Source organism: Oncorhynchus mykiss, chromosome 5 (genome assembly GCF_057628025.1).
Source record: "Oncorhynchus mykiss isolate SJ-2025 chromosome 5, ASM5762802v1, whole genome shotgun sequence".
NCBI classification, from domain to species: domain Eukaryota; kingdom Metazoa; phylum Chordata; class Actinopteri; order Salmoniformes; family Salmonidae; genus Oncorhynchus; species Oncorhynchus mykiss.
The window spans coordinates 6,650,420-6,672,895 of record NC_143026.1 but is presented as its reverse complement, the minus strand read 5'-3'; the positions used below and the strand labels follow the sequence as shown (position 1 = coordinate 6,672,895).

The following is a 22,476-nucleotide window of genomic DNA, read 5'->3' as shown; positions in this document are numbered from 1 at the left end:
GTTGGAATCAATTTTACTTTCACATTTTCAGGGTGAAGTATGGTATAAAAAAAATGCTAATCCCAGTAGCCATCATCCCAGTAGCCATCATCCCAGTCTGTTGAACCCAACCAGAATGGTATCTGAATGTCCCGATTTTCTCTCTCTCCCCCTCTGTCTTCTCTCTCCCCTCGCTCTCTCTCTCCCCCCTCGCTCTCTCTCCCCCCTCGCTCTCTCTCCCCCCTCGCTCTCTCTCCCCCCTCGCTCTCTCTCCCCCCTCTCTCTCTCTCTCAGGTGCGTTGGACCGTTGCGTGATGGGCATCACGGCTGTAGAGATCCTGAATGCGTGTGATGAGGTGGTGCCGACCGCTGTGGACGCTCTAAGCCACCCTGCGGTCAACCTGAAACAGGCCATGACACGACGCAGCCTGGCCGCGCTCAAGAACATGGCTACGCACAAACTACAGACCCTGGCTACCAACCTACTGGCTGCTGACAACGCAGACAAGGTCAGTTGTACCCCCATAACCCAGGGACTCTTGCTACCAATCTATTAGCAGACAAGGTTAGCTTATGCCATAATGTTTGTGACTACCTATGACACAGTTATGTCTTATGTAGCTGTTATAAAGGCTTTATGGATGCATACATAGGGGAATAGCTAAACCCTAACCCTATAACTCTTGAAAAGATGAGCCCTGTATACTGTATGTACGGTTGCTTCTCGGGGGTCCGGGGTCAAAGGTTAGAAAGCAATGAGCTCAGTCTGGTGTACTGGTCCTTTTTTAATGGCTATGTTTCAAAACCTGATCAGCACTTCATCACTGGAGAGGTGTTCTCCATCGCAATGTAACAAACACACACACACACACACACACACACACATCACTGTCTCTCTGCCAATAGCCATCCAGGATGTTTCACCTCAGATGTGGCTAGGAGGGAGGGGGGAGAAGAAGGAAAGAGCTCCCGAGCTCTGACTAGAATGGTCATAGTTCAGGGAGGCTGATTGTTCTATGGCTGTGTCTGTCACCCTCTGTGCTGGGATTGCAGAGAGCAGCGGAGCGGCTCCTTCTGACTAAAGGGAAGCACTTACTGGTGGCCATTTTGGAAACCGATCGGCTTTTTTTTAAAAGCATGAAGGCTATATTGCAGGGTCATGAACAGGTCAAATAGCAGGAGATTATCATCCGGAGAAATATTGTAGAGCCCGACCGATATATCGGTTCATCGATATTATTGGCCGATATAGGCCTTATACCACTAAATTGCTATCGAACGATAATTCTGCCGATAAGTTATTTAATAAATAGGATGAAAAAAGGGAATCTGAATACTTGCTGCAATTCTCATGATGTTGTTATTATTGTCACAATAATCAACATTTATGGTAATTGGTTAATTGTTCTTTTGGCAATTTATGAGATGTCAATGTGGAAAATGACCTTTCATTTCATTTCATTCACACTATATAGGTATTGGTACGTTTGTTTTTTTTCCCCCACAAATATCGGAATGGGTGTCGGGCCCCCAAAAAATGTATGCCTTGCTTCCATCCCATGGGAGGACAAGAGCGAGCCAGCCAGCCAGTCAGCCAGCGAGCCAGCCAGCCAGTCAGCCAGCCAGTCAGGCAGCCAACATTCTAAGATGTTGCTGGAGAGAATAGATGAAGAGGAAGAGAGTGGTTCTGCCAGACAATTATACAGGGAAACACTCTCCCTCCCCCTCCTACTGCTTCTCTTCCTCTCTCCTCCTTCCTCCTCTTCATCGCTCTTCTTCTAGTCCTTCCTCACGCTTCTCCTCTTCCTCCCTCTCGTCTCTTCCTGCATTGAGGTGGTGTGTGTGGTGAAGAGTGTTTTCCAGCCCAGCGGCCTGCAGGGACCAGGGCTTAGTTAAAGTGGAGCCTGGGCTCTTAGTGTTGTGGGCTTGGGGGTGTTGGGATGGAGGCATGGATCTGGATACTACCAGGGGAGAAGATGGAATGAGAGGTAATCCTCCCTCCCTCTTGTCCTCGTTTCTCTCATCTCACTCCATCGCTCCCTGAGATTCACACCTCTGCCTCAGCTTGCCAGAAGGGATAGAGGAATGGAACTCAAGCTAGATACCACTGTGTGTGTGTGTGTGTGTGTGTGTGTGTTTTTATAGCACCATCTAGCTAACACTAGTAGTGTCCTATGTGGCTTACTTGCAGTTGGTGTTGTTCAGTTGGTGTGAAGTGGGCCTATATGACTCAGTTGGTACGAGTGTGGTTCAGTTGGTGTGAAGTGGGCCTATATGACTCAGTTGGTACGAGTGTGGTTAAGTTGGTGTGAAGTGGATTATTTCAAACTGATTATTTCACCTATAATTCACTGTATCACAATTCCAGTGGGTCAGAATTTTACATACACTAAGTTGACTGTGCCTTTAAACAGCTTGGAAAATTCCAGAAAATGATGGCATGGCTTTAGAAGCTTCTGATAGGCTAATTGACTTCATTTGAGTCATTTGGAGGTGTACTTGTGGATGTATTTCAAGGCCTTCCTTCAAGCTCAGTGCCTATTTGCTTGACATCATGGGAAAATCAAAAGAAATCAGACAAAACCTCAGAAAAAGACCTCCACAAGTCTGGTTCATCATTGGGAGCAATTTCCAAACACCTGAAGGTCCCACTTTCATCTGTACAAACAATAGTACGCAAGTATAAACACCATGGGACCACGCTGCCATCATACCGCTCAAGAGACGTTCTGTCTCCTAGAGGTGAACGTACTTTGGTGCGAAAAGCGCAAATCAATCCCAGAACAACAGCAAAGGACCTTGTGAAGATGCTGGAGGAAACAGGTACAATGTATCTATATCCACAGTCCTATATCGACAACCTGAAAGGCCGCTCAGCAAGGACGAAGCCACTGCTCCAAAACCGCCAATAAAAAGCCAGACTACGGTTTGCAACTGCACATGTGGACAAAGATTGTACTTTTTGGAGAAATGTCATCTGGTCTGATGAAACAAAAATAGAACTGTTTGGCCATAATGACCATCGTTATGTTTGTAGGAAAAAGGGGGATGCTTGCAAGCCAAAGAACACCATCCCAACCGTGAAGCACGGGGGTGGCAGCATCATGTTGTGGGGGTCCTTTGCTGCACGAGGGACTGGTGCGCTTCACAAAATAGATAACATCAAGAGGAAGGAAAATTAGGTGGATGTATTGAAGCAACATCTCAAGACATCAGTCAGGAAGTTAAAGCTTGGTCACAAATGGGTCTTCCAAATGGACAATGACCCCCAAGCATACTTCCGAAGTTGTGGCAAAATGGCTTAAGGACAACGAAGTCAATGTATTGGAGTGGCCATCACAAAGCCCTGACCTCAATCCTATAGAAAATTTGTGGGCAGAACTGAAAAAGCGTGTGCGAGCAAGGAGACCTACAAACCTGACTCCGTTACACCAGCTCTGACAAGAGGAATGGGCCAAAATTCACCCAACTTATTGTGGGAAGCTTGTGGAAGGCTACCCGAAACATTTGACCCAAGTTAAACAATTTAAAGGCAATGCTACCAAATACTAATTGAGTGTATGTAAACTTCTGACCTACTGGGAATGTGATGAAAGAAATAAAAGCTGAAATAAATAATCCTCTCCACTATTATTCTGAAACTTCACATTCTTAAAATAAAGTTGTGATCCTAACTGACCTAAGACGGGTCATTTTTACTTAGATTAAATGTCAGGAATTGTGATAAACTGAGTTTAAATGTATTTGGGCTAAGGTGTATGTAAACTTCAGACTTCAACTGTATCTGCAACAGATCAGAAAGGTTTCCCTTGCCTGTCATGGCTGGTCAAATAAACAACGAAGAGACAACATCCAGTGCCTTTCCTCTCCCTCTGTCGTGTTTCTCTTCCTGCTGGTCTGTAGTGGCTGAATGGCAACCAGGCCAGATGTGCTCCTCTCTGATGAGCTGTGTGTGTGTGTGTGTGTGTGTTTCCGCGTGTGTTTCCGCGTGTGTTTCCGCGTGTGTTTCCGCGTGTGTTTCCGCGTGTGTTTCCGCGTGTGCGTGCGTTTCCGCGTGTGCGTGCGTTTCCGCGTGTGCGTGCGTGTTTCCGCGTGTGTGTGTGTCCGTGTGTGTGTGTGTTTCCGCGTGTGTGTGTTTTGGTCTGAGCCCAGTAGCTCGTTACGGCTATCAAGCAGCAGAGGAATGTTAGGGAGGAAGGATGACCTTTAAATGAAGAACATAGCAGGCTGCCAGGAGAGAGTTGTATATAACCAGTCTGTCTGTCTCCCTTCTCTCTGCCGGTCTGTCCGTCTCCCTTCTCTCTGCCGGTCTGTCCGTCTCCCTTCTCTCTGCCGGTCTCTCCGTCTCCCTTCTCTCTGCCGGTCTGTCCGTCTCCCTACTCTCTGCCTGTCTGTCCGTCTCCCTTCTCTCTGCCGGTCTGTCCGTCTCCCTTCTCTCTGCCGGTCTGTCCGTCTCCCTTCTCTCTGCCGGTCTGTCCGTCTCCCTTCTCTCTGCCGGTCTGTCTGTACAGAGCCTGTGTCTTCCCTTCCGAACGCTTGTCTCTGTATAAAGCCTGCCGGTCTGTGTCTCCGTCCGTCTGTGTCTCCGTCCGTCTGTGTCTCCGTCGGTCTGTGTCTCCGTCCGTCTGCCTGTCTGTACAGAGTAGGGATGGGCGACTTGTGGGTGGGGGGAGGGGGAGCTACAACTCATCATGAGGGGTCACAGTGGCTCTCCTGTCTGTGTATCCACATCCGTATCCTCACATGCAGTCAGATCTGGGCCTAAGATACATTTAGCTATTTTTTACAGTAATTTTACATGTTTTTGCCATGGGGCGGAGAGACATATTTGCAATTTTGAATATGATATCTGATTGAAAGTGACTAACAAAATCAATGTGGGCCCCCCGGTCAGTAATTTGACCATGATTACTACAAGTTTAGACAGCTGGCTAACTTACCAATCTAAAACATGTTAGCTGACATGAAATAACAAGAGAGAAACTGCTGATGCACAACCACATTACCAAATGACACCTGGTGTATTGTACTGTCATCATTCTAAATGACACCTGGTGTATTGTACTGTCATCATTCTAAATGACACCTGGTGTATTGTGCTGTCATCATTCTAAATGACACCTGGTGTATTGTACTGTCATCATTCTAAATGACACCTGGTGTATTGTTACTGTCATCATTCTAAATGACACCTGGTGTATCGTACTGTCATCACTCTAAATGACACCTGGTGTATCGTACTGTCATCACTCTAAATGACACCTGGTGTATTGTACTGTCATCATTCTAAATGACACCTGGTGTATTGTACTGTCATCATTCTAAATGACACCTGATGTATTGTACTGTCATCATTCTAAATGACACCTGGTGTATTGTACTGTCATCATTCTAAATGACACCTGGTGTATTGTACTGTCATCATTCTAAATGACACCTGGTGTATTGTACTGTCATCATTCTAAATGACACCTGGTGTATTGTTACTGTCATCATTCTAAATGACACCTGGTGTATCGTACTGTCATCACTCTAAATGACACCTGGTGTATTGTACCGTCATCATTCTAAATGACACCTGGTGTATTGTACTGTCATCATTCTAAATGACACCCGGTGTATTGTTACTGTCATCATTCTAAATGACACCTGGTGTATCGTACTGTCATCACTCTAAATGACACCTGGTGCATCGTACTGTCATCACTCTAAATGACACCTGGTGTATTGTACTGTCATCATTCTAAATGACACCTGGTGTATTGTACTGTCATCATTCTAAATGACACCTGGTGTATTGTACTGTCATCATTCTAAATGACACGTGGTGTATTGTGCTGTCATCATTCTAAATGACACCTGGTGTATTGTACAGTCATCATTCTTAATGACACCTGGTGTATTGTACTGTCATCATTCTAAATGACACCTGGTGTATTGTACTGTCATCATTCTAAATGACACCTGGTGTATTGTACTGTCATCATTATAAATTACACCTGGTGTATTGTACTGTCATCACTCTAAATGACACCTGGTGTATTGTACTGTCATCATTCTAAATGACACCTGGTGTATTGTTGCTGTCATCATTCTAAATGACACCTGGTGTATTGTGCTGTCATCATTCTAAATTACACCTGGTGTATTGTGCTGTCATCACTCTAAATGACACCTGGTGTATTGTACTGTCATCATTCTAAATGACACCTGGTGTATTGTACTGTCATCATTCTAAATGACACCTGGTGTATTGTACTGTCATCATTCTAAATGACACCTGGTGTATTGTACTGTCATCATTCTAAATGACACCTGGTGTATTGTATTGTACTGTCATCACTCTAAATGACACCTGGTGTATTGTACTGTCATCATTCTAAATGACACCTGGTGTATTGTTACTGTCATCATTCTAAATGACACCTGGTGTATTGTTACTGTCATCATTCTAAATGACACCTGGTGTATCGTACTGTCATCACTCTAAATGACACCTGGTGTATTGTACCGTCATCATTCTAAATGACACCTGGTGTATTGTACTGTCATCATTCTAAATGACACCTGGTGTATTGTACTGTCATCATTCTAAATGACACCTGGTGTATTGTACAGTCATCATTCTTAATGACACCTGGTGTATTGTACTGTCATCATTCTAAATGACACCTGGTGTATTGTACTGTCATCATTCTAAATGACACCTGGTGTATTGTACTGTTCTAACTGTCATCATTCTAAATGACACCTGGTGTATTGTACTGTCATCATTCTAAATGACACCTGGTGTATTGTACTGTTCTAACTCATCATTCTAAATGTCACCTGGTGTATTGTACTGTCATCATTCTAAATGTCACCTGGTGTATTGTACTGTCATCACTCTAAATGACACCTGGTGTATTGTACTGTCATCATTCTAAATGACACGTGGTGTATTGTACTGTCATCATTCTAAATGACACCTGGTGTATTGTACTATTCTAACTGTCATCATTCTAAATGACACCTGGTGTATTGTACTGTCATCATTCTAAATGACACCTGGTGTATTGTACTGTCATCACTCTAAATGACACCTGGTGTATTGTACTGTCATCATTCTAAATGACACCTGGTGTATTGTTGCTGTCATCATTCTAAATGACACCTGGTGTATTGTGCTGTCATCATTCTAAATTACACCTGGTGTATTGTACTGTCATCACTCTAAATGACACCTGGTGTATTGTACTGTCATCACTCTAAATGACACCTGGTGTATTGTACTGTCATCATTCTAAATGACACCTGGTGTATTGTACTATCATCATTCTAAATGTCACCTGGTGTATTGTACTGTCATCATTCTAAATGACACCTGGTGTATTGTACTGTCATCATTCTAAATGACACCTGGTGTATTGTACTATCATCATTCTAAATGTCACCTGGTGTATTGTACTGTTCTAACTCATCATTCTAAATGTCACCTGGTGTATTGTACTGTCATCACTCTGAATGTCACCTGGTGTATTGTACTGTCATCATTCTAAATATCACCTGGTGAATTGTACTGTAGAGTAGACCCTGGACAAAGAAGATGCCCCCCCCCCCCCCCCCACCACCACACCACTGTCTGCCCGTCACTAAGGAAGAGGGACTTGGTTGTCAGGAGTGTGTGTGTGTAGATGGATGCACAGTGTGAATTGGTCCACAACCTGGCTCTTAGATGTTGACAAGCTAGGAAGTCCACACGTTGGCAGTTAAGGAGTAACAAAGACTGAAGTATAAAACTATTAAGGAAAACGAACCTGTGACGTGTGAAAGTAGGGGTTGTAACGGAGATGCATGGATGAAGTGTACAATGGGTTTAAGTGTTCAAATCATTTCTAATTCCTAATACAAAAACATTATCAACATTATCATTTTTTTTTTGTGGAGGTGGAGAAGGGTAGAGAGAGACTCTGATCTCCTAGTTGATCCCAAACCCAGGTGCAACTTGTCACCGTAACGACCCAATCAGCTCCACGTGTCTGTAAATAAAAGAATACAGTGAAGGTGGTCGGGAGAGGGTAACAACGGACACGGTATCTTTCCTTCAGGGGGTAAAGGTCACGGGAGTGCTTTTTTAGAACACGGAGTGTTGTTTTCAGAATCCGAAACCAAACTCTTCTTCCTCCTCCACTTTAGTGGTCATCACAAGGTGGTGGTATTATTATGATTATTATTGTGATTATTATTGCTAGAGCTTGGTCTCCTGTTCTCTGTAACAGCCCGTAATAACACAGTTCTCCACATGAAGACAGGCAGCAGTTTCAAGTGTTCAATTTGTGTCTACTGGCTCCTTCCCTCGTCATAACGGTCGTCTTGGACTTGTCCCAGATGGCACCCTGTTCACTAGATACTGCACTACTTCCTACCAGAGGCCCTGGTCAATAGGGTGCCATTGGGGACACAGACCAACTGGAGATCAAATGGTCCGAGCCGGGAATCCAAAGAGCCCCCCCCCCCCCCCCCCCCCTCCCTCAGGCCAGCTGCTGTCTTTCTATAATGGCCCATCATTTCCTCTGACACCATAATTCTACCGCCACCCTGGGGCTGTGATACCTGCTGTCAATACGCACCGTTATTACCCACTACAACACACACAGCCAGCCCACAACAACAGGCCCTGATGCAGCCTCTAGCCAGCCCTCAACAACAGGCCCTGATGCAGCCTCTAGCCAGCCCACAACAACAGGCCCTGATGCAGCCTCTAGCCAGCCCTCAACAACAGGCCCTGATGCAGCCTCTAGCCAGCCCACAACAACAGGCCCTGATGCAGCCTCTAGCCAGCCCACAACAACAGGCCCTGATGCAGCCTCTAGCCAGCCCACAACAACAGGCCCTGATGCAGCCTCTAGCCATCCCACAACAACAGGCCCTGATGCAGACTCTAGCCATCCCACAACAACAGGACCTGATGCAGCCTCTAGCCAGCCCACAACAACAGGCCCTGATGCAGCCTCTAGCCAGCCCACAACAACAGGACCTGATGCAGCCTCTAGCCAGCCCACAACAACAGGCCCTGATGCAGCCTCTAGCCAGCCCTCAACAACAGGCCCTGATGCAGCCTCTAGCCAGCCCACAACAACAGGCCCTGATGCAGCCTCTAGCCAGCCCACAACAACAGGCCCTGATGCAGCCAGCCCACAACAACAGGCCCTGATGCAGCCTCTAGCCATCCCACAACAACAGGCCCTGATGCAGCCTCTAGCCAGCCCACAACAACAGGCCCTGATGCAGCCAGCCCACAACAACAGGCCCTGATGCAGCCTCTAGCCATCCCACAACAACAGGCCCTGATGCAGCCTCTAGCCAGCCCTCAACAACAGGCCCTGATGCAGCCTCTAGCCAGCCCTCAACAACAGGCCCTGATGCAGCCAGCCACTAGCCAGCCCTCAACAACAGGCCCTGATGCAGCCTCTAGCCAGCCCTCAACAACAGGCCCTGATGCAGCCTCTAGCCATCCCACAACAACAGGACCTGATGCAGCCTCTAGCCATCCCACAACAACAGGCCCTGATGCAGCCTCTAGCCATCCCACAACAACAGGCCCTGATGCAGCCTCTAGCCAGCCCTCAACAACAGGCCCTGATGCAGCCTCTAGCCATCCCACAACAACAGGACCTGATGCAGCCTCTAGCCATCCCACAACAACAGGCCCTGATGCAGCCAGCCACTAGCCAGCCCTCAACAACAGGCCCTGATGCAGCCTCTAGCCAGCCCTCAACAACAGGCCCTGATGCAGCCTCTAGCCATCCCACAACAACAGGACCTGATGCAGCCTCAAGCCATCCCACAACAACAGGCCCTGATGCAGCCTCTAGCCAGCCCACAACAACAGGCCCTGATGCAGCCTCTAGCCAGCCCTCAACAACAGGCCCTGATGCAGCCTCTAGCCATCCCACAACAACAGGACCTGATGCAGCCTCTAGCCATCCCACAACAACAGGCCCTGATGCAGCCTCTAGCCAGCCCACAACAACAGGCCCTGATGCAGCCAGCCACTAGCCAGCCCTCAACAACAGGCCCTGATGCAGCCTCTAGCCAGCCCTCAACAACAGGCCCTGATGCAGCCTCTAGCCATCCCACAACAACAGGACCTGATGCAGCCTCTAGCCATCCCACAACAACAGGCCCTGATGCAGCCTCTAGCCAGCCCTCAACAACAGGCCCTGATGCAGCCTCTAGCCATCCCACAACAACAGGACCTGATGCAGCCTCTAGCCATCCCACAACAACAGGCCCTGATGCAGCCTCTAGCCAGCCCTCAACAACAGGACCTGATGCAGCCTCTAGCCATCCCACAACAACAGGACCTGATGCAGCCTCTAGCCATCCCACAACAACAGGCCCTGATGCAGCCTCTAGCCAGCCCTCAACAACAGGACCTGATGCAGCCTCTAGCCATCCCACAACAACAGGACCTGATGCAGCCTCTAGCCAGCCCTCAACAACAGGCCCTGATGCAGCCTCTAGCCAGCCCACAACAACAGGCCCTGATGCAGCCTCTAGCCAGCCCACAACAACAGGCCCTGATGCAGACACTAGCCAGCCCACAACAACAGGCCCTGATGCAGCCTCTAGCCAGCCCACAACAACAGGCCCTGATGCAGACACTAGCCAGCCCACAACAACAGGCCCTGATGCAGCCTCTAGCCAGCCCTCAACAACAGGCCCTGATGCAGCCAGCCACTAGCCAGCCCACAACAACAGGACCTGATGCAGACACTAGCCAGCCCACAACAACAGGCCCTGATGCAGCCTCTAGCCAGCCCACAACAACAGGCCCTGATGCAGCCTCTAGCCAGCCCTCAACAACAGGCCCTGATGCAGCCAGCCACTAGCCAGCCCACAACAACAGGACCTGATGCAGCCTCTAGCCATCCCACAACAACAGGCCCTGATGCAGACTCTAGCCATCCCACAACAACAGTCCCTGATGCAGACACTAGCCAGCCCACAACAACAGGCCCTGATGCAGCCTCTAGCCAGCCCACAACAACAGGCCCTGATGCAGCCTCTAGCCAGCCCACAACAACAGGCCCTGATGCAGCCAGCCACTAGCCAGCCCTCAACAACAGGCCCTGATGCAGCCTCTAGCCATCCCACAACAACAGGCCCTGATGCAGCCTCTAGCCATCCCACAACAACAGGCCCTGATGCAGCCAGCCACTAGCCAGCCCACAACAACAGGCCCTGATGCAGCCTCTAGCCAGCCCACAACAACAGGCCCTGATGCAGACACTAGCCAGCCCACCTGGCCACCCACTGGGGTAACTGCCGTCCAGTCAACCTGCCTGCCTGCCTCCACTTTGGTGCCACCATTACACTTGCACTCCCTGCCTGCGAAACCACTTTTATTTATGTGTGTGTGTATGTGTGTATGTGTGTGTGTGTGTGTGTGTGTGTGTGTGTGTGTGTGCGCGCCGTGGTCAGTTTTTTTGTGTTGGGTTTCTTGAGTGTCAAAACATGTGCATTTTATAAAAGAGTATTTGTGAGTCCTGACCCTTTGGTGTGTGTGTTGTATGTTTGTTGTTGTGGAGGTGTGTGTGTTGTATGTTTGTTGTTGTGGAGGTGTGTGTGTTGTATGTTTGTTGTTGTGGAGGTGTGTGTGTTGCATGTTTGTTGTTGTGGAGGTGTGTGTGTGTTGCATGTTTGTTGTTGTGGAGGTGTGTGTGTGTTGCATGTTTGTTGTTGTGGAGGTGTGTGTGTTGTATGTTTGTTGTTGTGGAGGTGTGTGTGTTGTATGTTTGTTGTTGTGGAGGTGTGTGTGTTGTATGTTTGTTGTTGTGGAGGTGTGTGTGTTGTATGTTTGTTGTTGTGGAGGTGTGTGTGTGTGTGTGTGTGGTATTCTGGAGGCCGGTTGGTAACAGAGTAGCTCTTGAGGCATATTGATTTTGTAATGTCTCCCTGAATGCTCTTAGTCAAGGTTCAACAAAGTTTTTCACTGAGTTGATTTGTCTCAGTCCAGGTCTGTTAACACCAGAACCATTAGCAGCCCTGCAGCATCCTAATAGTAGACTGGTGATCTACAAGATGGACGGCTTTTACTGTCACGTGAAGGACTACATTCCCACTTGTGTGTGTGTCTCTTTTCCCCCTTTTGACCCAGCTAGTGAAAATCACCCCCACGTATGTGGGGGTTATGGTGTGGGGGGTTATGGTGTGGGGGGTTACGGTGTGGGGGGTTACGGTGTGGGTTATGGTGTTGGGTTACGGTGTGGGGGGGTTACGGTGTGGGGGGGGTTATGGTGGGGGTTACGGTGTGGGGTTATTGATCCTATATCATATAGACATCAAATACAATTTTATTTGTCACATACACATGTTTAACAGATGTTAATGCGAGTGTAGCGAAATGCTTGTGCTTCTAGTTCCTGACAATGCAGGAATATCTAACAATTCCCCCAACAACTACCTAATGCACACACATCTAAAGGGATGGATGAGAATATGTACATATAAATATATGGATGAGCATTGGCCGAGTGGAGTACAGTATATACATATGAGATGAGTAATGTAAGATATGTAAACATTATTAAAGTGACTAGTGATCCATTTATTAGAGTGGCCAGTGATTGGGTCTCAGTGTAGGCAGCAGCCTCTGAGTTAGTGATGGCTTTTTAAGTCTGATGTCCTTAAGATAGAAGCTGTTTTTCAGTCTCTCGGTCCCCGCTTTGATGAACCTGTACTGACCTCGCCTTCTGGATTATAGCGTGGTGAACAGGCAGTGGCTCGGGTGTTATTTTTGGGCCTTCCTGTGACATCGGGTGCTGTAGATGTCTTGGAGGGCAGGTAGTTTGCCCCCGTGATGTGTTTTGCAGACCGCACCACCCTCTGGAGAGCCTTGTGGTTGTGGGCGGTACATTTGCCGTACCAGCCCGACAGGATGCTCTCGATTGTGGGCGGCAGGTAGCCTAGTGGTTAGAGCGTTGGACTAGTAACCAAAATGTTTCTAGATCGAATCCCCGAGCTAGTTGTTCAAACCCCTGAACAAGGCAGTTAACCCGCTGTTATTGTTGTGAGAATTTGTTCGTAGCTGACTTGCCTAGTTAAATAAAGGTAAAAAAAACAAACATTGCATCTGTAAAACTTCGTCAGGGTTTTAGGTGACAGGCCAAATTTCTTCAGCCTTCTGAGGTTGAAGAGGCGCTGTTGTGCCTTCACTACACTGTCTGTGTGACTGGACCATTTCAGTTTGTCGGTGATGTGTACGCCGAGGAACTTTAAAACTTTATACCTTCTCCACTGCTGTCCCTTCGATGTGGATAGGGGCGTGTTCCCTCTGCTGTTTCCTGAAGTCCACGATCATCTCCTTTGTTTTGTTGATGTTGAGTGAGAGGTTATTTTCCTGACACCACACTCAGTGCCCTCACCTCCTCCCTGTAGACCGTCTCGTCGTTGTTGGTAATCAAGCCCACTACTGTTGTGACGTCTGCATAGACACTTCCTCAATAGCTTCTGGTTCTTTCTGTCTCCCTGCCTGCTGTTTTCACTCCTCTAGTCTGGAGAGGCGAGGACGAGAGGTGAGGAGGGGTCCTGTGGGACAATGACCTTTTATAATAGCCTGGGTCTTTGTTTACAGTTCAGGAGCCCTTTCTCTCCTCCCCTCTGCCTGGTCACACCGCTCTCCTCCCCTCCGCTCTGCCCGGTCACACCGCTCTCCTCTCCTCCCCTCCCCTCTGCCCGGTCACACCGCTCTCCTCCCCTCCCCTCTGCCCGGTCACACCGCTCTCCTCCCCTCCGCCCGGTCACACCGCTCTCCTCCCCTCCCCTCCGCCCGGTCACACCGCTCTCCTCTCCTCCCCTCCCCTCCGCCCGGTCACACTGCTCTCCTCTCCTCCCCTCCCCTCCGCCCGGTCACACTGCTCTCCTCCCCTCCCCTCCGCCCGGTCACACTGCTCTCCTCCCCTCGCCTCCGCCCGGTCACACCGCTCTCCTCCCCTCGCCTCCGCCCGGTCACACCGCTCTCCTCCCCTCGCCTCCGCCCGGTCACACCGCTCTCCTCCCCTCGCCTCCGCCCGGTCACACCGCTCTCCTCTCCTCCCGTCCGCCCGGTCACACTGCTCTCCTCCCGTCCGCCCGGTCACACTGCTCTCCTCCCCTCCGCCCGGTCACACTGCTCTCCTCCCCTCCCCTCCGCCCGGGCACACCGCTCTCTCCTCTCTTCCCCTCCCCTCCGCCCGGTCACACCGCTCCCCTCCCCTCCGCCCGGTCACTCCGCTCCCCTCCCCTCCGCCCGGTCACTCCGCTCCCCTCCCCTCCGCCCGGTCACACCGCTCTCCTCCCCTCCCCTCCCCTCCGCCCGGTCACACCGCTCTCCTCCCCTCCCCTCCCCTCCGCCCGGTCACACCGCTCTCCTCCCCTCCCCTCCGCCCGGTCACACCGCTCTCCTCCCCTCCGCCCGGTCACACCGCTCTCCTCTCCTCCCCTCCCCTCCGCCCGGTCACACCGCTCTCCTCTCCTCCCCTCCCCTCCGCCGGTCACACCGCTCTCCTCCCCTCCCCTCCGCCCGGTCACACCGCTCTCCTCTCCTCCCCTCCCCTCCGCCCGGTCACACCGCTCTCCTCTCCTCCCCTCCGCCCGGTCACACCGCTCTCCTCTCCTCCCCTCCGCCCGGTCACACCGCTCTCCTCTCCTCCCCTCCGCCCGGTCACACCGCTCTCCTCTCCTCCCCTCCGCCCGGTCACACCGCTCTCCTCCCCTCCCCTCCGCCCGGTCACACCGCTCTCCTCTCCTCCCCTCCGCCCGTTCACATTTTCTATTCATGGCTTGTCACTGGGCTGGCCAGTCAGTCAGTTACAACAAGGCTAGCTATCTACCAGCTATCTATAGGTTTTAAAGCAGCCAATGTATTCATCAACTGAGAACTCTGCGTTTTTAGAATGGGTTAGTTGGCAAATATGAGTGATAGTTACGTCATATCGATTGCAGTCTCTTGGCCTGTAGCACTAGCCATATGTTCCTGTGTGTACTCTGTGAATGTTCAAATGGCCATTTGTATATTTCATTATGGGGGTTGGGGTCAAATCTCTGGTCAATTCTATCCATCCATTTTTCAACAAGTAACAAGTCATCTCTTTGAAAATGATCTACTATGATAATGCACTATACCAGTCTTCCTCTCTATTTTTTGACTGCTCTCTTTATCCAGGGCTCCAGCCTGCCGGCCAGCCAGTCAGGTGTGTGGGTTGCTATGCAGACTCTCCAGTCCACTGGCTCTATATGTAGTCCAGGGGGAGAGTTTAATAGAAGTGATATGAAATGCTCCCTGCTCCTTCCCTGGCATTTCAGGCGCACTGGCGCTGTGATTCTGTGATTGAATTATCTGCTGTTATTCTGGTGACTGTCCTAGCTCCACTCTGCTCTCCTGTGTGTCTGTCCTCTCCTAGCTCCACTCTGCTCTCCTGTGTGTCTGTCCTCTCCTAGCTCCACTCTGCTCTCCTGTGTGTCTGTCCTCTCCGAGCTCCATTCTGCTCTCCTGTGTGTCTGTCCTCTCCGAGCCCCACTCTGCTCTCCTGTGTGTGTGTCTGTCCTCTCTGAGCTCCACTCTGCTCTCCTGTGTGTCTGTCCTCTCCTAGATCCACTCTGCTCTCCTGTGTGTCTGTCCTCTCCTAGCTCCACTCTGCTCTCCTGTGTGCGTGTCCCCTCCGCTCCCCTATTGCTCCAATGTGATTTGGAATTAGTCCTGGTTCCCTTGTGGTCTCAGATGTTAGAGATGCACCTGATTCCACACAGCGATCTACCATCAGATCTGCTACCATCTACTTCCTCTCTCCAGCCCAACCCCCTTCCTCTCTCCAGCCCAACCCCCTTCCCCTCTCCAGCCCAACCCCCTTCCCCTCTCCAGCCCAACCCCCTTCCCCTCTCCAGCCCAACCCCCTTCCCCTCTCCAGCCCAGCCCCCTTCCCCTCTCCAGCCCAGCCCCCTTCCCCTCTCCAGCCCAGCCCCCTTCCCCTCTCCAGCCCAGCCCCCTTCCCCTCTCCAGCCCAGCCCCCTTCCCCTCTCCAGCCCAGCCCCCTTCCCCTCTCCAGCCCAACCCCCTTCCCCTCTCCAGCCCAACCCCCTTCCCCTCTCCAGCCCAGCCCCCTTCCCCTCTCCAGCCCAGCCCCCTTCCCCTCTCCAGCCCTCCCGTCATCTCGTCAGGCCGTCAGTAAAGACATTGGAGAAGATGGCTGTCATAAGAGCATGTTTTTTTTCTATGTACTAGAGCAGCGTGCGTGTGTGTGTGTGTCGGGGCGATAGAAATAAATGAACGCCTGCAGCTATGATAGAAGGAATGGATGGAGAGGGGGCTGTTTTCTTCTCATCTTCTAGAGTCCATCTGCAGCCTAGTTGTGTCCTGAGAGGGAGGGAGGGGGCTGGAGGAAGAGGGAGGGAGGTGGACTGGGGAAGATGGTGCTGGGGGAGGGTCCCTTTTGTCTTGTGGTTTTGGCAGTCGTTGTCCTGTGGAGGGCAGCCTTCCTCCATCAAAACAACACCACTGGCTGGTAGAAATCTGTCATCATCAGTGAGAGGTTGAAAGAGCTAATTCATTAAGCCACACTGATCAGAACCCATCACTACTTCTGCTGCAGGACACATTGAATTCTGAACGTAGCTTCATGTCTAAGGATATTTGTGCAACGTCTCTGCTGTGTGTATGGTTGGTGTGTGTGTGTGTGTGTGTGTCACAGGTGCAGGTGCAATGGCTCACCATCAGTCAGGACACTAGAAAGGCTAATTACTGAACAGGGAAGCCGTGAACTGGGCTGGGGCTTCTCTCTCTAACACACACACTGGCGTCTCATGGCTCGTTACGGAGTGTGACTCGGAGCCTGGAGAAGTAGACATCTGTCCCGACGTACGGTCTGTGGCTTTGACTCGCTGTTCCCTCACCAAACAGACCAAGCTGATTGCTCCAGTCCCAGACCGACCAAGCTGATTGCTCCAGTCCCAGACCGACCAAGCTGATGGCTCCAGTCCCAGACCGACCAAGCTGATGGCTCCAGTCCCAGACCGACCAAGCTGGTGGCTCCAGTCCCAGACCGACCAAGCTGGTGGCTCCAGTCCCAGACCGACCAAGCTGGTGGCTCCAGTCCCAGACCGACCAAGCTGGTGGCTCCAGTCCCAGACCGACCAAGCTGGTGGCTCCAATCCCAGACCGACCAAGCCGATGGCTCCAATCCCAGACCGACCAAGCCGATGGCTCCAGTCCCAGACCGACCAAGCCGATGGCTCCAATCCCAGACCGACCAAGCCGATGGCTCCAATCCCAGACCGACCAAGCCGATGGCTCCAATCCCAGACCGACCAAGCCGATGGCTCCAATCCCAGACCGACCAAGCCGATGGCTCCAATCCCAGACCGACCAAGCCGATGGCTCCAATCCCAGACCGACCAAGCCGATGGCTCCAATCCCAGACCGACCAAGCCGATGGCTCCAATCCCAGACCGACCAAGCCGATGGCTCCAATCCCAGACCGACCAAGGAGCTGGACTGTACCTATCATCACGCCGCTGCGCTTCTCTCTGCTGGTGTGTGTGTGTGTGTGTGTGTGTGTGTGTGTGTGTGTGTGTGTGTGTGCGTGCTAGACATTTATCAGAGAGAAGAGACTCCTATCAGACAGGGTCATGGTTCTAACTTTCAATAATGACTTATAACACACATCACGCCATGTTGACTTCTTTTTAAAAATCCAACTCTATTACTATAATTATAGATTTTGCTACTCATTCAAAAATTGTTTAGGAGTACTGGTCATGCAACATGTATATCACAATCATACTATGTGCTATTGTTCATGTCCCATAACAAACCACAGTGTAATTGTTTGTTCACGTCCCATAACAAACCACAGTGTAATTGTTTGTTCACGTCCCATAACAAACCACAGTGTAATTGTTTGTTCACGTCCCATAACAAACCACAGTGTAATTGTTTGTTCACGTCCCATAACAAACCACAGTGTAATTGTTTGTTCACGTCCCATAACAAACCACAGTGTAATTGTTTGTTCACGTCCCATAACAAACCACAGTGTAATTGTTTGTTCACGTCCCATGACAACCCACTGTGTAATTGTGTGTTCACGTCCCATAACAACCCACTGTGTAATTGTTTGTTCACGTCCCATAACAAACCAATGTCCCTTTTTGGTATATTGTGCGTTCTGGTTTTGTAATTTTTCACTGAGATGCTGATGTAAAGTAGTTGGTTTTGTGTCCTCTCATGTCATGAAGCCGATAGAGGAGGTCCAGCCTGTTAGGCCTCCCTCCATCCCTCATCCTTTCTCCCCTACGCCTGACCTTGTTCTGCTCTGTGATCACTGAGACACACACAGCAGTGCCCATTGAAGCTGTTTAACTGCCATTGAGCACAGTGACAATGCTGACCCTCAGTGTGCTAATTGTTAGAGATAGACCTTACTCTATTGTCTGAGCCCTCCCTCCCTCCCTCCCTCCCAGACAGAGCAGATGCAGGATGGGGGTTAGGGGGCTTGGGGACCTAACAGCAGCTTCTCTCTGTCTTTCTCGCTCTTCTCTCTCCTCTCTCTACTTATCTTCTTGTTCTTTCTCCTCCTCTCGTTCTTTCTCCTTCTCTCGTTCTCTCTCCTTCTCTCGTTCTCGTTATTTCTCTCTCGTTCTCTCGTTATTTCTCTCTCGTTCTCTCGTTCTTTCTTTCTCCTTCTCTCGTTCTTTCTCTCTCCTTCTCTCGTTCTTTCTCTCTCCTTCTCTCGTTCTTTCTCTCTCTCTCGTTCTTTCTCTATCTCGTTCTTTCTCTCTCTCTCTCCTTCTCTCGTTCTTTATCCTCTCTCTCCTCTTGGAAGAAAGTGAACTAATGTTGTGACGTCCTAGTCCAGTCATTAGAAACAAACAAGGTCTATATGTGAACATCCTTTGCTGTGCAAAGAGTGTAGTGTCTTTCAAGTTGAATAGGGATTAGCATGTTTTTAAATGAGACTTGCTGTGGTTAGAAAACAGAATGAGATTCTGTAGAAAAAAAGATGAGGGACATTGGAGGTGATTTATACCATGTTAACACACAGTGACTAAACCTGTATCTAAATCTTTGCTCATGAATCCAGACACAGTGAAATGGAAGGGTAACACGGTGATTGAGATTGATGGACTGCTGTTCAGAGTTGATATATACATTGAACTCCTAAAAGTATTGGGACACAGTGACACATTGTTTTGTTGTTGTTTTGGCTCTGTACTTCCAGCACTTTGGGGTTGAAATGATATGTTGACTATGAGGTTAAAGTGCAGACTGTCAGCTTTAATTTGAGGGTATTTTCATCCATATCGGATGAACCGTTTATAAATTACACCACTTGTTGTACATAGTCCCACCATTTTAGGAGACAAATTCACGCATGTGTATTAAATTAGTAAAAAGTGAAGTGTTTGGTACTATATTCATAGCACGCAATTATTACATCAAGTGTGTGACTCTACAAATTTGTTGGATGCATTTTCACTTTGTTTTGGTTGTGTTTTAGATGATTTTGTGCCCAAATAGAAATTAATGGTAAATAATGTGTTGAGTCATTTTGGAGTCACTTTTATTGTACATGAGAATAGAACATGTTTCTAAACACTCCTACATTCATGTGGATGCTACCATGGTTACGGATAATCCTGAATGAATCGTGAATGACGATGAGTGAGAAAGTAACAGACGCACAAATATCACAACCACTAACGTCTCACCATTATAATAAGAGGTTCATCTTTTATAACAATAACCTCTTATTATAATGGTGAGACGTTAGCATGTCTTGGTGGGTATGATATAAAAGGCTAACCTCTTATTATAATGGTGAGACGTTAGCATGTCTTGGTGGGTATGATATAAAAGGCTAACCTCTTATTATAATGGTGAGACGTTAGCATGTCTTGGTGGGTATGATATAAAAGGCTAACCTCCTCTTATTATAATGGTGAGACGTTAGCATGTCTTGGTGGGTATGATATAAAAGGCTAACCTCTTATTATAATGGTGAGACGTTATGTGTGATATTTGTGCGTCTGTTACTTTCTCACTCATCATTATTCACGATTCATTCAGGATTCTCCGTCTTTGTTGTTTCCCAGGGCAACCTGCAGAAGTACTCCAACAACAGTCTGGTGGTGCAGGCCATGAAGACCAATCTGACAGACCCTGACATGCATGTCCTGTTCTTTGACGTGGAGTCGGTGATCATCCAGCTGCTGACGGAGGAGGCCCAGCGGCCCAACCCCACCCTGGTCTCCCCAGAGACCCTCCAGAAGGCCCAGGGAGCAGCTGACAAAGGAGGGTCCTTCCTCGCCAACAAGATCTTCAAACAGGTGAAGGAGGGATGGCTAGTTGGTCCTGCTGGGTTGGGACTGGGATGACTACCTGTATAGTGCACTTTTGGCTATGGCCAAATGGGGACGAGGGTGCCATGTTGGCTCTGGCCAAATGGGGACGAGGGTGCCATGTTGGCTCTGGCCAAATGGGGACGAGGGTGCCATGTTGGCTCTGGCCAAATGGGGACGAGGGTGCCATGTTGGCTCTGGCCAAATGGGGACGAGGGTGCCATGTTGGCTCTGGCCAAATGGGGACGAGGGTGCCATGCTGGCTCTGGCCAAATGGGGACGAGGGTGCCATGCTGGCTCTGGCCAAATGGGGACGAGGGTGCCAATAGGGTGCACCCTTATTACAGGTTTTTTTCACATTATTCACAACAAAAGTAATTGTTGGACTTATACAATTACTTTACCTTATGTACCGTGTACCTTTTCATGAGAATCTGACTGTATAACATTTCCTTGGACAATAATCCAATTGAAATACCTCTCATAAGAACTGCTCACAATAAGCAACAATAATTATTATTTCTGTTGTTTTTATTACTGACTGGCGGCCATTTTGTCATGTCCAACAGGTGAAGGAGACGATGAAGGAGACCATTAAGGAGCACCTCCTGGATGAAGACGAGGAGGAAGAGGAGGAGATGAGGAGACGCGAGGAGAAGTCTAAGTCTCTGTCTCTGTTGGAGTATAACCTGACTATGGACACGGCCAAACTGTTCATGTCCTGTCTCCACGCCTGGGGCCTCAACGGACCACTGGACGAGGTGTGTCTGAGCAGACTGGGCATGCTCAAACCCCACTGCCCCATCTCCTTCGGTCTCATATCCCGCGGAGGTCATATGTCTCTCATGCTGCCCACCTTCAAGGTAAGATTTACATTTTTACAATTTATGGATTTTCTGTATATTTTTGTGTGTATGTGTGTGTATATCTATTTGTGTGTGTGTATGTATGTGTGTATATTTGTGTGTATGTGTGTGTGTGTGTATGTGTGTATGTGTGTATGTGTGTATGTGTGTATGTATGTATGTATGTATGTATGTATGTATGTGTGTTTTTAGACTCAATATGTAACTCCTCTGTACTAATTAGGAGTCCCTGCTGCGTCAAATGGCCCTGTCCACGGGCAGGAAGTTGTCCCTGTCAGAGATGGTGGGTAAAGGGACATACGGAGTGTCCCGGGCCGTGACTACCCAGCACCTGCTCTCTGTCATCTCACTGGCTAACACCCTGATGGGCATGACCAATGCCACCTTCGTGGGAGAACACATGAAGAAGGCACCCGTCAGGTACGCAGCGTTGTCACACGGTTACCGAGACCCTGGCTCGGGTGATATTTCATTAAAGGGGCAATCAGCAGTAGAAACGATAACCAAGCAGTCTCCCATTCCTCTGTTTCGGTAAACAGCTGAGGAATGAGGCTGGAGGAACGTATCCACTCTGTCAAATTCATAGACGGAGCTGTGGAGGCAAGGCCTGACCAGCCATGGTGTCACAATGATAGTTTGAACCATGTTTTGAGGCTGTATAGTTTTAAGATTTTCTTTGTTTACTGGTGGACTGTGACAGTTGAGCTGAGCTCATGAGGGATGCAATATTCTTAAAAAAAAAAATCAATGGGTACATATCATTCATTTAGAAGTCCAAATATACATGTAGCAATGGGGCTGATTGCCCCTTTTTTAAAAGATGTGCGTGCGTACACACTCTTGCTCACACACATCTCACACACACACACACACACACACACACACACACACACACACACACACACACACACACACACACAGGCGAAACAAATAAAAAAGTGTACTGTGTAACACATTAGATTCCACCAACAAGACAATACCAAACACAACACATTAGAACCCTGCTCGACGTGTGTGTATGTAGGTAGGTAGAACCCTGCTCGACGTGTGTATGTAGGTAGAACCCTGCTCGATGTGTGTATGTAGGTAGAACCCTGCTCGACGTGTGTGTGTGTATGTAGGTAGAACCCTGCTCGACGTGTGTGTGTGTATGTAGGTAGAACCCTGCTCGACGTGTGTGTGTGTATGTAGGTAGAACCCTGCTCGATATGTGTGTAGGTAGAACCCTGCTCGACGTGTGTGTGTGTATGTAGGTAGAACCCTGCTCGACGTG

General features: G+C 49.2%; 1 protein-coding gene across 4 annotated transcripts in view; it reads left to right on the top strand.

Annotated features, from left to right (window-relative positions):
- The window catches only part of wdr7 (WD repeat domain 7), a 314,307-nt gene that overhangs the window by 49,013 nt on the left and 242,818 nt on the right, over positions 1 to 22,476 (top strand). For all 4 annotated transcript variants that reach the window (XM_036976656.2, XM_036976659.2, XM_036976658.2 and 1 more), the window contains 4 exons: positions 274 to 488; positions 20,092 to 20,325; positions 20,907 to 21,200; positions 21,427 to 21,623. In XM_036976656.2, the coding sequence (XP_036832551.2) occupies positions 274 to 488; positions 20,092 to 20,325; positions 20,907 to 21,200; positions 21,427 to 21,623 (940 nt within the window). The remainder of the gene's footprint in view (positions 1 to 273; positions 489 to 20,091; positions 20,326 to 20,906; positions 21,201 to 21,426; positions 21,624 to 22,476) is intronic.